Source organism: Stegodyphus dumicola, chromosome 1 (assembly GCF_044657685.1).
Source record: "Stegodyphus dumicola isolate Sdum_Otavi_A_Nest chromosome 1, ASM4465768v1".
In the NCBI taxonomy this organism is placed as follows: Eukaryota; Metazoa; Arthropoda; class Arachnida; order Araneae; family Eresidae; genus Stegodyphus; species Stegodyphus dumicola.
The window spans coordinates 220,809,330-220,824,544 of NC_140768.1; the positions used below are offsets into that span (position 1 = coordinate 220,809,330).

The 15,215-nt window shown below is 32.2% G+C and overlaps 1 protein-coding gene and 1 long non-coding RNA gene across 3 annotated transcripts in view; one reads left to right on the forward strand and one right to left on the reverse strand.

The window, feature by feature from the left end:
* Window positions 1–3,829, reverse strand: part of LOC146999473 (uncharacterized) — a 76,091-nt gene extending 72,262 nt beyond the window's left edge. The window contains exon 1 of the long non-coding RNA XR_015043639.1: window positions 3,604–3,829. This is a non-coding gene — a long non-coding RNA (uncharacterized LOC146999473). The remainder of the gene's footprint in view (window positions 1–3,603) is intronic.
* Window positions 3,830–4,843: 1,014 nt separating this feature from the next.
* LOC118194460 (polyamine-transporting ATPase 13A3-like) overlaps window positions 4,844–15,215 on the forward strand; it is a 130,725-nt gene continuing 120,353 nt past the window's right edge. For both annotated transcript variants that reach the window (XM_085825879.1, XM_085825883.1), the window contains exon 1: window positions 4,844–4,982. In XM_085825879.1, coding sequence (XP_085682005.1) covers window positions 4,964–4,982 — 19 coding nt within the window. In that variant the 5' untranslated portion in view covers window positions 4,844–4,963. The remainder of the gene's footprint in view (window positions 4,983–15,215) is intronic.

Below are 15,215 nucleotides of genomic sequence, written 5' to 3' on the forward strand. Positions count from 1 at the left end.
ATTGTAGAAGAAGGCTGCTGATACAGAAGCAGCTATGGCAAGGGTAGCTGTAATTTGAAGAGTCACTAAAAGTGGAATACTTCGTATATTGCAAGTACCTTTCAGTCCCATTTCTACTACAAGGCTAGTTGTCTTTTTCAAAGAAGAAAGCACCACTTTTCTTCGAAAACTAATGAACCATAGTGACACATGAGCGCAAACGTTAAATGCATAAAATGAAACAAGCAAAGATGTTGAAATCAGAAAATAATGTGAGTAACTAAAAACAAAGCCCATTAAAATTGTTCTTGAGAAAGTAAAAATGTAGCTTATAAAAACAACATATCTACAGGTATTTTCATGTGCGTTAAAATCGGAAGGAGAAAATGGTAGTCCCACAAAAGAACAGAATGTCATCAGTAATTTAATATGTTGATTTGCAGTAGGTGTTAAAATTTTAGCTCCTGGACGTAATAACTTCTTGTCCCGGTGGTAAAAAAGTGCTTGGCCATTATGGTTAGATACAGCAGGATAACAATCCATTTTCAGGTGTATTTGTAGAAGACGCTTGAATCAGGCTAAGAAAATGCCACAACTTAAAAAAAATCCTTCACTTTTTTTAAAATAGCAGACTTTTCAAAAAAGAAAGTCTAATGACTAAGAATATAATACATTTTCTAGGGCATGCTTCTGGAATACAAATTCTTTTTTTCGTATTTACTAGAAATTCGTGTTGAGCACATAAAATGTTCCTTGTTTTTAGGTGTTCTACAAGCAGTTAAACAAACACAGATAATTGAATTTTAGTGGCACTCAGTTCAGCTTCCGTCCTCTGAATTCTGTTAAAGAACCATTATCTACAAGTCTCACCCAAATGACGAAAATTATTCCTTTCATAATATACCTTTCTAAGAAAAAAATTTACAAAATAATTCTTTTAAAATGTCATCACTTGCGTGTTCATTGATTAATAGAAAAGGAGGGAAACGAAGTAATATATTTAATAATTTTTCCTCCTGCTGTGAAAAGACTCTTAATTTTTTCCTCCATCGATTCCTCCATCGATTATATTCTACCAATGATATGCGTGAAGATCATTTTGACATTTTTACATTGCTGTTTGCTGATAACACTTTGAAAGGAGCAATAATGAAAAAAGAAGGTATTTATTTTTCATGAAAAAGGAATGACCGGTGATAATGGAATTTCCGAATAGAATACTTATGTTGCACAATCAATGAAGTAAGTCTTAACCAGTTTTGAAAGTTTACAGATATTTGAAAGGAACTTTTTAAGATAATGCGTATTCTTCATATTATTATAAATTTATGATAATTATGTACTCCCTCGTTCGAAAAACACATAATATTCATACATTACTCCAACAAGTGCCTTTTGGGATATCGAAAGAAAAATTTGTTTCTGGACAGACTAGGTATTTTAAAAATACTTCCGAATCCTGCTAATACGCTCACTGCATGGGCGTTTTCGTGGCTTTACCCATAAGTAACGTGTCTACAATCCAGTTTCCCTCAGAAAGTATGTTCCCTCAGAAAGTAAGTTCCTCCATAAAGGCATAACCTCTCTTTTAGGCAGATAACCCTCGAGTGTAATCAAATAAACCAAACCAACTAAACCGAAAGGGAGGCTCCATAGCAAGCCTGATTCCGGTTTTCATCGCAATAGGTCTTGATCGCAGTTAAAGTTACCCTCTTCGAAGCTCATTATTCCTCTGACAAACGAAATGGTACCAAAATCTTCGTAACTTCACAGTCAGAAGGGAAGAGTTATGAAAGGAAAATTCGAAATAGTTCCGATGGTGGAAAATAAAAGGATTTGCAACAGGAAATATAATACGCAAAACCACAACAAATACTAGATTGCTGTAAATTGGAAGTAAAACGTCATACGTTTATAAGACTTAAAATATTTATTTAGCAAACTTCTTACGAAACCCTAATATAATAGATTTTTGAGCGAATTGCGCTATTATGCATTAAAAATTCCCCGAAATAAAAACTTCATATTGTTAGGTGACTTCTGAAATACATTATACATGTCGTTTTGAAAACATGGAAAAAGAATTAAATATATCAAATAAGAAAGACTTATTTGATATATTTAATGGGACTCTTGCCCGGTACTTGGCATGCGGTTTGGAGATTACAACTGTAACTGGTTCTTAACCGAGGGGATATTCTCGCAATGATTTAGTGTATGACAAGCGACGGGGGAGTGGAGGTTTGGACATCGTGAAGAGAGGTGGTTTCAAGACAGCGTAGCTGAATACCTCAGTGAGTGTGTACGGGAGTTCTAAATTATCGTCTGCACGTTCAACGAGCCGACCTTTCCAAGCTAGAAGACCGTATGTCCTTCTTACCTCGTTAACTGCTTGTTTTCTCTTCACCGGCAATACTGGAGATCGCATTGTTCTGCTTGGAGTATTTTGTTGTGCTAGGAGATTTAGCACGGACTAATCTTTCCGAATATGCTGTTGTTTTAGCACAGTACATTTGTAACCGTTTGGAATTAAGTGTTATTGGATTAAGTGTTATTCATAGACAAGACTGATGTAATCTTAACTTCCTACATTTATATTTTTATTAAAATTCTCGCTATTGTTTTACAACTTGAGTTTGGAGTCATTTCAACCCTGAAATACAACAGAGGCTTTGGGTAGAAAAGCTGCAAAGAAATCTGAAAATCACGATTTCTTTGCAGCGTTTGCCCGAACATGGGAATCGTATGCTTTGAGTTAACTTACATGCCAGGATTAATTTCATTTCAGCTTTCAAACTCGAACATAAGCAGGCAATATGTACATATGCTGAAATAGTCACAACGGCAGTATGTATATCGGTTATATCCTATACCTGGAAATTAATATGGTTCTTATATTTACTTAACTTCCTCAAATAAATGGAAATGTATAGTTTCATTTTTGTATGCATTGTTATGTTCTTTTGGAGCTAAGAAGTTTAGAATTTTTAGAATCCTTCACTGGGGCCAAGTAAAGCTATAATCGAAGAGGAGGAATGCACGATTGTCAGATTACAAATTAAATCAAAGAAAGGGTAATAAAAGTAACCTATGTTTGGTTTAGGATGTTACACGATAAAAAATGGGCAATATTCATAAAGTAATATTATTCAATTTAAAATACATATCTATAGTTCCCTATTCCAAATCTATATTAGCCTAACTTCAGAAATAAATTTCACTTTTTCAGACTGGTTTTTTATAAATACCTTGTGAATTTACTGCGTACTATGTTAGCTCTCAACGTCGTTTTACTATTTCCGAAAACTGACTTGTCTCATGCTTTCGGAGATTGCATCTGCAGAAAATGGATATATAATAAATATGAAATAATGAATTAATAATCACAACACCTTTAATATGAAGGGTTATAAATTAAGAATACATTCATTAAAAATTCTCTGAACTTAATATATTAATACGCATTTACGGAGTTAGCACAAAAAGAAATACATTTTCTTTCTAAGAAAAAAATCACTACATTTTTTATATTAAATTCACCACACTACAGTGTTGTAACAAACGTAATCATATAGCCATAATTAAATTAAATTAAATTAAATTAAATTAAAAAATGCAACATACATAACAATCTTTTCGGTGCTCCTATCAAACGGTATGAAGGTGTACTCTCGAGCCCAAGCAAAGTCATCAAGGCGTTGCTAAGCGTAGAGGAAATGATGTCATCGGAAGCTATATCTAATCACAAGGAGGGATTTTCTTCGCTTATATGCAGCCTGGGTCTTTCGGTATGACAGTAAAGCCCATGTCACACATGCATTTGTTTCATACGAACAACTGTTTCGGACAATTTTTCTGCCTGGTGTACTATTGAAAGAAATAAAAAGAAAGACCCGAGATATTGTCCTTCCTTTCGAAAAAAATTTCAAATTGTTCGTTTTCAACCAATCAGCTATCAGCTTGTTTGTAATGGAGAACCAGTTTCCCCTTTACATGTTAACCCCAAAGTGATCTGTGGTGGTTGGCTGTTGTGATAAAGTAGAAAAATGGTTCCAAACAACTTCCAAAAGAAACGTATGTGTGATAGCAGCCTAAGACTTATTAACCACTTTTCGACTATGCAATATATCCTAAAAGTAGTATATATAATAAGATATCATAAAGTATAGTTTTATAAGCCTCAGTAAACTTCAAAGGCATTTTTTAATATTTACCGATAAATGGGATTATTATGCGTTGTTAATTACATTGATGAAAAGATGCTGTTATTATTAACTGAATTTATCACATCAACTGTAACATAAATAACATATTTGTTCATCTAGAAATATCTAAGAGCAAAAATATTTAGGTGCTAAAATTTAATGAGCAAATTGTAATTTTTTTTTAAAAAATAATACAATGAACAATCTGTAAAACGGTTTGCAAAATATTGAGATTTGACGACTTTAGAATTTTTAAAATGCAGTTTCGAAAATTTGGAAAGTTATCAAACTGATCGATTCACGCAGTGTAAATATATAAAATGGTAAATCCAAAGAAGTGGCAAGTTAGTGCTTATTGAAAGGATAAAGTTAGTGCTTATTGAAAGCAATTCCTGTCATCGATGGAATATTTTCTTTTCCAATTCTTTTGAACAAAATGCTGTCAACTTTATGCATGAAATTTAAACAAATTAGACTTTTACTCATGACCAATAAAAATCTTTTAATTACGTTTAATAGTCGAATAAGTATTCATTTCAAAGGAAAAATAGAAGAATGAACTCCCAAGGACGTTATATCAAATAACGTAAGATTAATTTGCATTAACTTGTTCTTCTACTCCTGATCCTGTTCTCGGCAGCATGCAGAAGAGACGCATGTTAATTCTTCAGGCTAGTCGAAGAAGCATTATCAGTTGCACTACGAAGCCCTTTCGTAAATGTTGTTTTCTTTCGTCTTCTAGTTTCGTTCATGAGTTGACGAGCAAAAAACAAGCGAACATGACGAGGAATGTTTCAGGTATGCATTTTTTCAGTTACTGCTCTTTTTTTAAGTAATTTTCGCTTTCATTTCACATCTGGCGCATGAAAAAATGGAATTACAGAATATTAACTTTGAAAAATATAATTATTCTTTAAACTACAATAAACCTTAAATAAATAACAAGAAGATTAGAAAATGTTAAAAAAAAAATCAGTCACTGCTATAGATACGGTTTTATTTCCGAAAGAACAACAACAGAAGACACGCAAACAATGACACATAGTTTTGAGTAAAATTATGCGTACGTGTATTTAATGTATACATTTATGTATTTAATATGCATATTTATATACCAAGATGTATGAAAAAATTCAAGTTACATAGTTTTGAGAAATGCGATAAAAAATAAAAAGTGCAGTTTTAACTTTTTGTGATATAAGACTAATATTAAAACACTTGAACTGTCAATAATAACCGATTTTTAATAAATATTATTAAAGATATGCTTAATTGATTATAACTATCACTTCTGGTTTCCTTTAAAGTTTTGTTAATGATCCTATATAACCCTTTAATAATTACATTAATCAAAGAAGACATATCTAAATGAATTGAAAGTAACTACTACTTCTAGTTTTCCTTAAAATTTTGTTAATGGTCTTATACAACTCTTTTATGATTATGTTTATTAAAGACGTATTTAAATGAATTAAGCATTAAAATCTTAAGGAATTAATTAAGTTTAAAATCTTTAAGGAAACCTAGAAGTAACTATTACTTCTAGTTTTTCTTAAGATTTTTGTTGGGATCCTATACAAATCTTTCGTAGTTACATTCAGAGAGATACTCGTATTTAAATGAATTAATATAAGTTTTACTTCTAGTTATCTTAAAATCTTGTTAGTGATCCTATACAACACTTTTATAATTTCATTTATCAAAGAAATATTTAAATGAATCGAATGTAACTATTACAGATAGTTTTCTTTAAAAGTTTTAGACCGATCTTATGCAAATCTTTTATAATTATATTTATGAAAGACATATTTTAGCGAACTGAATGTAACTATATTTTCTAGGTTACCTTAAAATTTTATTAGTGATCCTACACAACTCTTTTATAATCACGGATATCAAAGGGATATTTAAATGAATTGAATGTAACTATTATTTCTAGTTTTCCTTAGAAATTTGTAAGTGATCCTATACAGTTCTTTTATGATTACATTTAACAAAGAGATATTTAAGTGAATTGAATGTAAGCATTAGTTACATTCAATTCACTTAAATAAATTTGATGTTTCTTTGATAAATGAAATTATAAAACTTTTGTGATGATTGTTTTCATTCGTTAAACAAAAATATGCGAACAAAATTGCAAGGAAGTAATTTGTTACAAAATGAAAGTATAATATGAAAAAACACTGCTAATATGAAGAAATTGCTATACAATTTTGTATCGTCGTAAATACAAAATTTTAAGAAATCTGATCAGTGGAAGAGAGTCAAAAGTCCATTTGAAGATTTGACTCAAGTAAATAAACTGAAAAAACTTTTAAAATGCCGTAAACATTTTTGGATAATTACATTAATTAAAATTTTAAGAAGATATAAAATGAAAAAGGAATTTCCTTTCTAATTTCAATGTATTAAATTAATTTCTAACTTATGATTTCAGTTAATAAACTACGAAAACTGAAAACTGTTGAAGAGTTTGATATACAATTGTGTTTGTAACTTTTAAGAGTTTGCTATGAAATAGTGCTAGCAAATGTTTCCAAATAATGTAAAACATAGTTCACTGGAACGCTTGCCCAGACGCATGGCTAGTAGATGTGATTATATTTTATTCGAAAAAGCATCTTTATTTTAAAATAAGTGCATGAACAATTTATTATAATTCAAATATTATACTTTATTAATTCTAAATGCAATTAAAATTGATACTTTGATCCACAAGTATTATGAGCTGTTCAAAAGCTTACTATTACGCACATTCCACTGATGATAATTTTGCTTCAAACAGTGGTCGAATATTTCCTTTTTTTTCAGAATTATCTGATTAAAATCTGTATTATTTAAACTTAAGTTTCTCTAAAATAGAAACGCTATTTGATACATATTTATTATGCTGCCTACCGTGAAATTTGGCTACTGTCGAACCATGAAAGTTTGCGGACATTTCGCTGAAGTTGCACCAATTGTTCCTGAGGTGATTCTGATCCGCATTTCATCTGTAACTTACTATAGAATGTTCATCATTCACTCCGCACAATCTAGCAAAAAGGCCTAAGCAAATTGATCTACTTTAAATATTGTTTTAGGATATATTTGTAAGAGTGGGATGGGGTCCCCGAAAGAAACCTTACAGCTGGAAGGGTTCCGTAAGTCGAAAGAATTTGAAGACCGCTGCTGTAAATGAACGAAATACAGTCCCAAATTTGATTCTACAGCCCTGAGATTCATATTTTGAAAATGTAAGAAAAAATACAGCAATAACAGCTACTATATGTTCATCTTTTTCATAAAAACAGGTTTTTCATAAAAAAGGTGGTTTACCAAGAATCAAGCAGGGTCACATCAAACGAAAGCACAGATATTATGAGGGTTTATTCATAAACTCGTTCTAAATCCTGCCACATAGCAGTAGTTCCTCGGTTGACGGGATAATACCTACATAAATACCCACTACGTAATTCGGAAGTTACTGACTGTTTTTTTACGTTTTCCATTTACCGGCAGCTCTGTTTGAGCTTGGAGTTAACCATATAAAAAAAGAGTGGTAAAACCGTTTAATGGCAAAATGATTGGCAACCCTGGTACAGGAAAGGCGCAGAAAGTATGCATTTGGCCAAGAATATCATGGATTCAGAAGATCTCAAAATCTTTGCTCTAAGAGAGTTCAGATCTAACTAAGTTAAATATTTCCAACGTAATTATTGATTTAATGACTGACTCACTTATTTAAATAAACTTAAGGGAAACTTTTCTTGGTGCAACTGCAAATTTATTAAGAATTTCGTCTTAGTCTTATTTAAAGAGACAAATATTGTTCCTTTATTTCTTCTGCATAATTTTTATTATAAATGTTTGCTTTGCTTTTAAAGAACGTCTTCCTGTCAATGATCAGAATTCGAAGGTCTTTGCCGTCTTTGAATTTTAACTCGATGTCACTATCTAACATAAGATCTCATTTCGAATCTTAGGAAAAAGGAAAATGAGATCTTACGTGAAATTCATTCTGATACTAATATAATTATCTCTAAAGCTGATAAAGGCGAACAGATCGTTGTTATGGACAAACACACATATATTACTGGAGTCTCTAAACTGATAAGGCCCATACTGCTCGACTCTAAAGATCCTTCAACTTCGGACCTCACGAAAGTTAAAAGTGCTATCAAATCTTCTCATATTCTGCCAACCCTTGAAGAAATCACTTATTCCACCTATTACTAATTGCGCTAGGCTTTATGCTCTTCCAAAAGTCCACAAACCGGTACTCTTTTTCGACCAATTGTTTCCAACATAGGTACTGCTTCATATCCTTTGGCCAAATATTTAGTTTCCAGATTTTCTCCGCTACTTGCTAACAATATTCACACTGTAAAAAAATTCTGTTGAAGTCATTGATAAACTTTAAAATATTTCTCCACTTCGTTCCATTATGGTTTCATTTGATGTCAAATCACTGTTTACTAATGTTCCGGTCGCAGGAGCACTAAATTGTCTTGAAACTAGGCTTCGGGAATTTCACTTTACACATACTGAAATTAATGAGTTGGTTTCGCTTACTAAAGTCTCTCTCAATCAAACCCACTTTGTTTTCCAAAATGCATATTTTCGTCAAGTTGAAGGATTGGCTATGGATAATCCTCTCAATCTGGTACTCGCTGACATTTATATGCACTATTTTGAGATGAAATTATTTGATAAACTATCTTTTCGTCTTTGGATTCGGTATGTTGACGACACTTTCGCTCTTTTTGACGGTTATAAAGAGGATTTATCCGAGATTCTATCTATTATGAATTCAATTGATCCCGCCATCCAATTAACTCTTGAAATTGAATCCAACAATTCTCTCCCCTTCCTTGATATTCTTATAATCCGCAATGAAACTGATTTTAGCACTACTGTGTACCGTAAACCCTTTGCAGTTTGTTTACCACCCCATGCCAAGTCATGCCACCCTGTTTAAGCAAAAAATGGCTTCTTTTTATTATGTATTCCGCGCGCTTAAAGTTTGTTCCTCTGAATCTGTGCTTACCAATGAACTAAATTATTTGAGAGCAGTTGCGATTGACCGTGGATTTTCTCCCGTGATTATTGATAAAGCCGTTAAAAAATTTTAACTTTTTTAAAAATTTTAATAATTTAAGACATTCCACTGTTAGAAATAATATTAATGACCTTGTCGTGCTTCCATTTTATCCTTCTGTTAGCTATAAAATTGCGCGGATTCTCCAGAAATTCAATTTTCAAGTCCGTTTCTCCCTTATTAATAAAATCCACCCTTCGATTCTAAAAGATTGCGTTTCTCTCTTGAATTCTTGGGCAATTTATAGTATATCGTGTCAGTGTGGTTTAAGATATATTGGCCAAACAAAAAGAGCGTTGAAGTTTCGTATCAAGGAACATGAATCTTATGTCCGAAAAGGCGAAATTAACAAGTCTTCAATAGCGTATCATAGTTGGACATTTAACCACCATAATTTTGACTTTGGGTCTGAAAAAAAAAATATATATATATCCAAAAGGCTTCTTTCATAGGTGAATTGGATTTTCTTGAGGCTTTTCATATTCACAAAGATTTAGCATGTTTAGTTAAGGATTTGAAGTCCAATCGAGTCCTTCCTAATGCCTTTAAAATTCTACTATCTTAATTCAGTTATTTTTGTCGATAGATGGCGTTACCTCTTCGCGTTTGGTACTACCAGAAGGTATGAAAATCCATTCAGTGGTTGCTTTCCATTATTCGAAGTTCAGATTTTGAGCGTGAAGGTGCAGTTGCCCCTCGCTCCCTATTTTTAACTTAGCTAATTTTTCTTGTCCTTTGTGTTACATGTTTGATCATATAGCCTGGCTCAGTAAAATTAGGCGGCCAGTGTAACTCTGATTAAAATTCCGGTTATAACCACGTGAAGTGCTGATAAGGACCACGTGTTTCTGAGACTCCTCCCCTTTATTTTTCTTCTTACTATGTATTTCTTTCTTCTGATGAGGAGGGACCTTTAGCTGCCCTCGAAATCGATTGAGTGTTTCAATATACTTAAGCTAAATACAAGGTTGTTTTTACGATTTTGATTACACATTTCAAGGACATCAAAAAGCAGAACTAAATTCTCTTAATATCAAATGAACAATGATTTGTCGTATATTTTCAACTATAACTGCAGGAAATGATGAGATTAATAAAAATAATGTAGAATTTGTTTTAGCCAATTGTATACGCGCTGTATCAAGTTTGTCAAACAAATTCCAGGACGTTGAAATGGAATGGACTTAATGATTCAGGAAAATATTTGTGCTGTCATAGTAAAAATTTGAAATGCAACTTCTTGCATATTTCTGGATTAGTTGAGTACACAAAATATTTTATTTTTATAAACAATTAGGCAATATAAGTTTCGCATAAATCAATGATGGATGCTGTCGGTTGGTTTACGAGTCTTCGTTTTGGATAATAATATTGTAAGCAACAAAATCTGATGTTTTATCCAAGTTCTTAAAAATACCAATCAGATTTAAAATTGGTTAATTACTATAGGCAATCTCTATCAGAAATGTCACTGCAATTACATTTTATATGTAGCTATCATAAATTAAACTCTAATAATAATTTACGATCATAAAAATAAAGAAACATATGATAAATTATCATTAAAACGAAGCATAACCTGATTGATTTTAGCTTAAGTTTAAAGCCCAAATTAGAAATTCAGCGAGTTGTTGAGTAAGAGTTTAGGTAAAGGAGTAAAACTGTTTGAAGTAAAACAGTACTCGAAGCTCACCAGATCTTTTCAGAAAAGTTTATAATTGTTGATCAAACACTTCTTACTTGCGAATTTTCCAGATTATACATAGGAATTCAGGAGATTCTGATTATGTACAAGTCATATTATTTTCAAATTACTTTCACTTAGACGAATGATTTTGCATTATGTGACCAGGAAGTATTGGTCTTAATAAACTAATTCAGATAATACCTTGTAGGCGCATCACATAAGTAACACTCAACTGAACTTCCGGGGAGGGGCAGGAGGCAAGCAGGAATAAAGAGACCGTTGTCTCATGAACTAAGTAACTATCAGAGTAGTTAAATGAAATCAGAGAGCGCGCTTCCGAGGAAAACATGCAGTACAATTATACTCAGCTGAATACTAATACAACATATAAGTATTATACAATAAACAGAAAACTGGAAGTTAACTCCCACCTTCTTAGCATGCCTTCAAGGAGTAATGGTCACCACATTCGGCGCATATTCGAGAGAATAGTTCGAGTCCCGGCGAGTGCATTGCTCATTTTTCATGTCTCCTGCTTCGAAATAGCCTAATGTCTCTACAGTGAAGCCCGAACTAAGAAAGGTCGTGCATGATGATCCTCCACCACCAGAATTTGGCGATCGCTTCCCCTAAACCCCATTCGCCATTTAAAAGGGGGAGTATATAAGGTCTTTATCCCAATTTCTTAGAATGCTTTTGTGGTGTAATGGTCAGCACACTCGGGGCGTATTCGAGAGGTTCGTGTTTCGAGTGACGGCGAGGGCATTGCTCATTTTTAATCTCTCCAGCTTTAAAAAAAAGCTAATGTCTCTACTACATCAAAAATAAAAACATATTACAGATAACCAGTACACAGTATTATAGACTCCTTGAAGGTCCTTCAGGAGAATCTCATAGTTTAAAGAGAGGAATCATTTTCCTTATTAGACGGTCTGTGCCAAGCGTTTTTTAACCCTTTTTCTGTTCGCGTACCCATTGACCTAACATCACTGCTCACGTCTCATAACCTCTTCCCAATTATGTATAATTACTAACATCTACACGCATAAGTACAGTAATAACACTGTAATGCAGAGATATTTTTATTTTTACTAGTTATTTAAAAACGGTCTACCTTGGTAATTATACATATTTAATTAAATTAAAAAAATAAGCACATTTAATGGGAATCTTGAGGTTGTTTGATTTCAGTAACTAAAATCCCGATCAAAAGATGACAAATACAGTCTCAAGTCCGAATTTCTGCTGGAAAATAAAGTCCATGTACTTTTAGTAAGTAAGTGTAAGACGAGAATGCCCTCTCCATTAATACGGTGCTTATGAACTATAACAGAATAGTGATTGTCTTGTTGAATGATTCAAAAGAGGCTTCTTTCAAGTCAGTCCGCATTGATATGAGGGATTTCTTGTCAAGCTTTACCATAAGTGTAGAATCCATTTTTAGCTCAAACAGCTTAACAATTTCTTGGATTTATAAAGATGTACACTGGAAATACCTTCTACTGAAAGGGAACATATTCCAGTGGTTATCTGTTCCACCGTTTAGTAAAATATATTTTGAAACGTTCAAAAACGTTCTAGTACTTTCAGAAAGAAAATGAAAATGTCCTACAAATTCATTTTTTTCCAAGTACCTTGCAATAACGGTCAAAACAGTAAAATTTGGTCACATCAGCACTCTAATCAGCTTGAATGGGAAAATATTTACCATAATTAATTTCTTTTATCATCGTCTTCTCTACAGTATCAGAAATTTCTTTGATTCTCCGAGAGACCTTGTTACTGCAGAAGGATAAAATTAATTTTCGGTACATACGACACGGAACAAACAAAACGTTGTCTTTAATGCAGGGCAAAATAAAATTTTCTCCAGTAATGTGAGTTTTACCATTTCTAGCGATACGACACCTCCCGCTAGGAGACTTCAACATCAAATTAATTAGTGTAGTCAGAAAACAAGAACCTATGCTACACTTATATTTATATCCGAGTTACACATTAGAAAAACTACGAAAACATTCATGCAGCCAGTCCATTCACCTGGAATCGAACTCAGTTCGGAAATATCAGTGTTAAACGATTTTACAACTCGGTCGATGGTGGACCACAAATTGGTAAATAGGATAGCGAATTTCATACGCATTCGTATGAAAAGAAAAAATTAGGTAGTAGTGGAAGAAGTGGCAGAGACATTTCTGAAGAAGAAAAAGTAGAGAAATGATATTAACAGTACGAGTCACACGATATCACAGACACGATATCACACGATATCACAGTCTATGATATCACACTCACAGTGATATCGTAGTAATTGGAAAAAGAAAACAATACTTTTACCAACGAGTTCAAGCAGCAGCAAAGATGAGGTATAACCGACAAGCAAAATTACAACCATGGAACGACGTCATATTCAAGACTGAAGGTTATCGTTTATTATTAATTTAGGAGTGAGTTTTATTGATTTCATAAAATTTTCACAAATACAAATTTATGCACACATATTAGCTAGACTTACACTTGACTTAAATTTATTTCTATTCACACTCATGAAGATGTCTAAATACTTTTTTAAAAATTTTCTTGTAGTACCTGTAAGATCAGATGTAATATATTTTCATAAAAATATTCCAACCTGATTAAATATAAAAAAATATTCCGATTTCATTGAAAATCCCCATAAATATCAGTACGCGTGTCAAAGAATTTAAATTATTTAAGTCAGAAAAATGATCTCACAATTGCAATAGCAGTCTAGAAAACAATGCTGAAAATGTCTAAAATATGCGATTTGAGGTGTCACTAGAGAAAAAAATTGATATTCGCGTAATATTAGAAAATATTCTAAATTTCGAGGAAAAAATTCATGTAATTATTAGTTGACTCATTCGTCCACAAAACATTACTCATATTTTTGGGAAAATTCCTTACCGTTTTTCCTTTATATTTGCGTTAATATCTGTAAGGAACTATCATGTTTTCTATTTACACTGGCCGTTTAAATTCTTTTGCTAGAGATATCTAGCATCTGAATTTCAATCGCTGGGCTTATACCATCCAGTTGTTATTTCAAATGAATGATATGATTCATTATTTTTTTATTTCTCTTTGTTTCTCAATCATTACGATTTACATCAGAAACAATCGCTATAAATGAAGCAGTAGCTCATTAGTTTTTAAACGCCCCGGTTGCATAAGTTATGCCGCACATGTTATCCATGATTGATACGCAACTAGCATTCTTCTTGTTTAGTTAGCAGTACTTCTCAGCAGAGAGAAAGTTTTTAGTATTAGTAAAATTAAACTTTCACCTAAATTAGCCTTTATGCTTATGCACTGTCTAAGTTGCACTAAAAAATCTACAATTTCATTCGATTTTATGAAATACTTTTAATTTATTAAATCTTATCCGTTTGTCTAGATCTTCATTATTACAGTACAGGATAAAGCTCAAGCTATACGAAATAAATAGACACTTCATTCAGAGAATAAACGATCCATATAACCGGATGGATGGTATAGTTTTCCTCTATAAAAAGCAATCGTAATGTAAGTGTTAATTACGCAGTGCACCTGATAACACAAAATATTATTCTTTATTCACAAAAATAAAATTTTTTATATAAACGTGCAAAGCAACCGACATCAAACGTCCAGTAAAAGTAACTGATTATAGCGCATATTGAAAGAAAACATTCCTTATATCCGAAGGAAACAGGTTAGGTGTCATTACATTTTTAATATATTTTTAGAAAAAATCGATTTTACGAATAAGCAATACACCACGGGATAAATTAAGGAAAATATGCTTACATGCATTACGCAAACGTTTTCTTATTGTTAACAGCCTATATATCTCTCAACCTTGTAGACCACCCTACACGTCCTATACATTCATTTAGATTAATTTAATAGCTTATTTGTATTATATTACATTTTATGGTTTGAAGTTATCAAAAAGAGAATTTTCAATAAATATAGTAATAATTCAAATATTTATAAAAGTATCAGTTAGATATGGTACAACTCATATTAGTTAAATGTGTTACGATCTATATTTCTACATATAATAAAAAGAAGAGTCTCTGTGTACGTATGTGTGACTTTCGTTCGTGCTGCGCGTAAGCTAATAGAACTAGGGCTACGAAATTTGGTACATAAGATGCATCTAGACAAGACTCAGTGCACTTTGAAGCGATTTTGTTTTTCAAAAATCGAATGTTTTTTTCATTTTATGTTTTTTGATGAAATCGCATGAAATTGA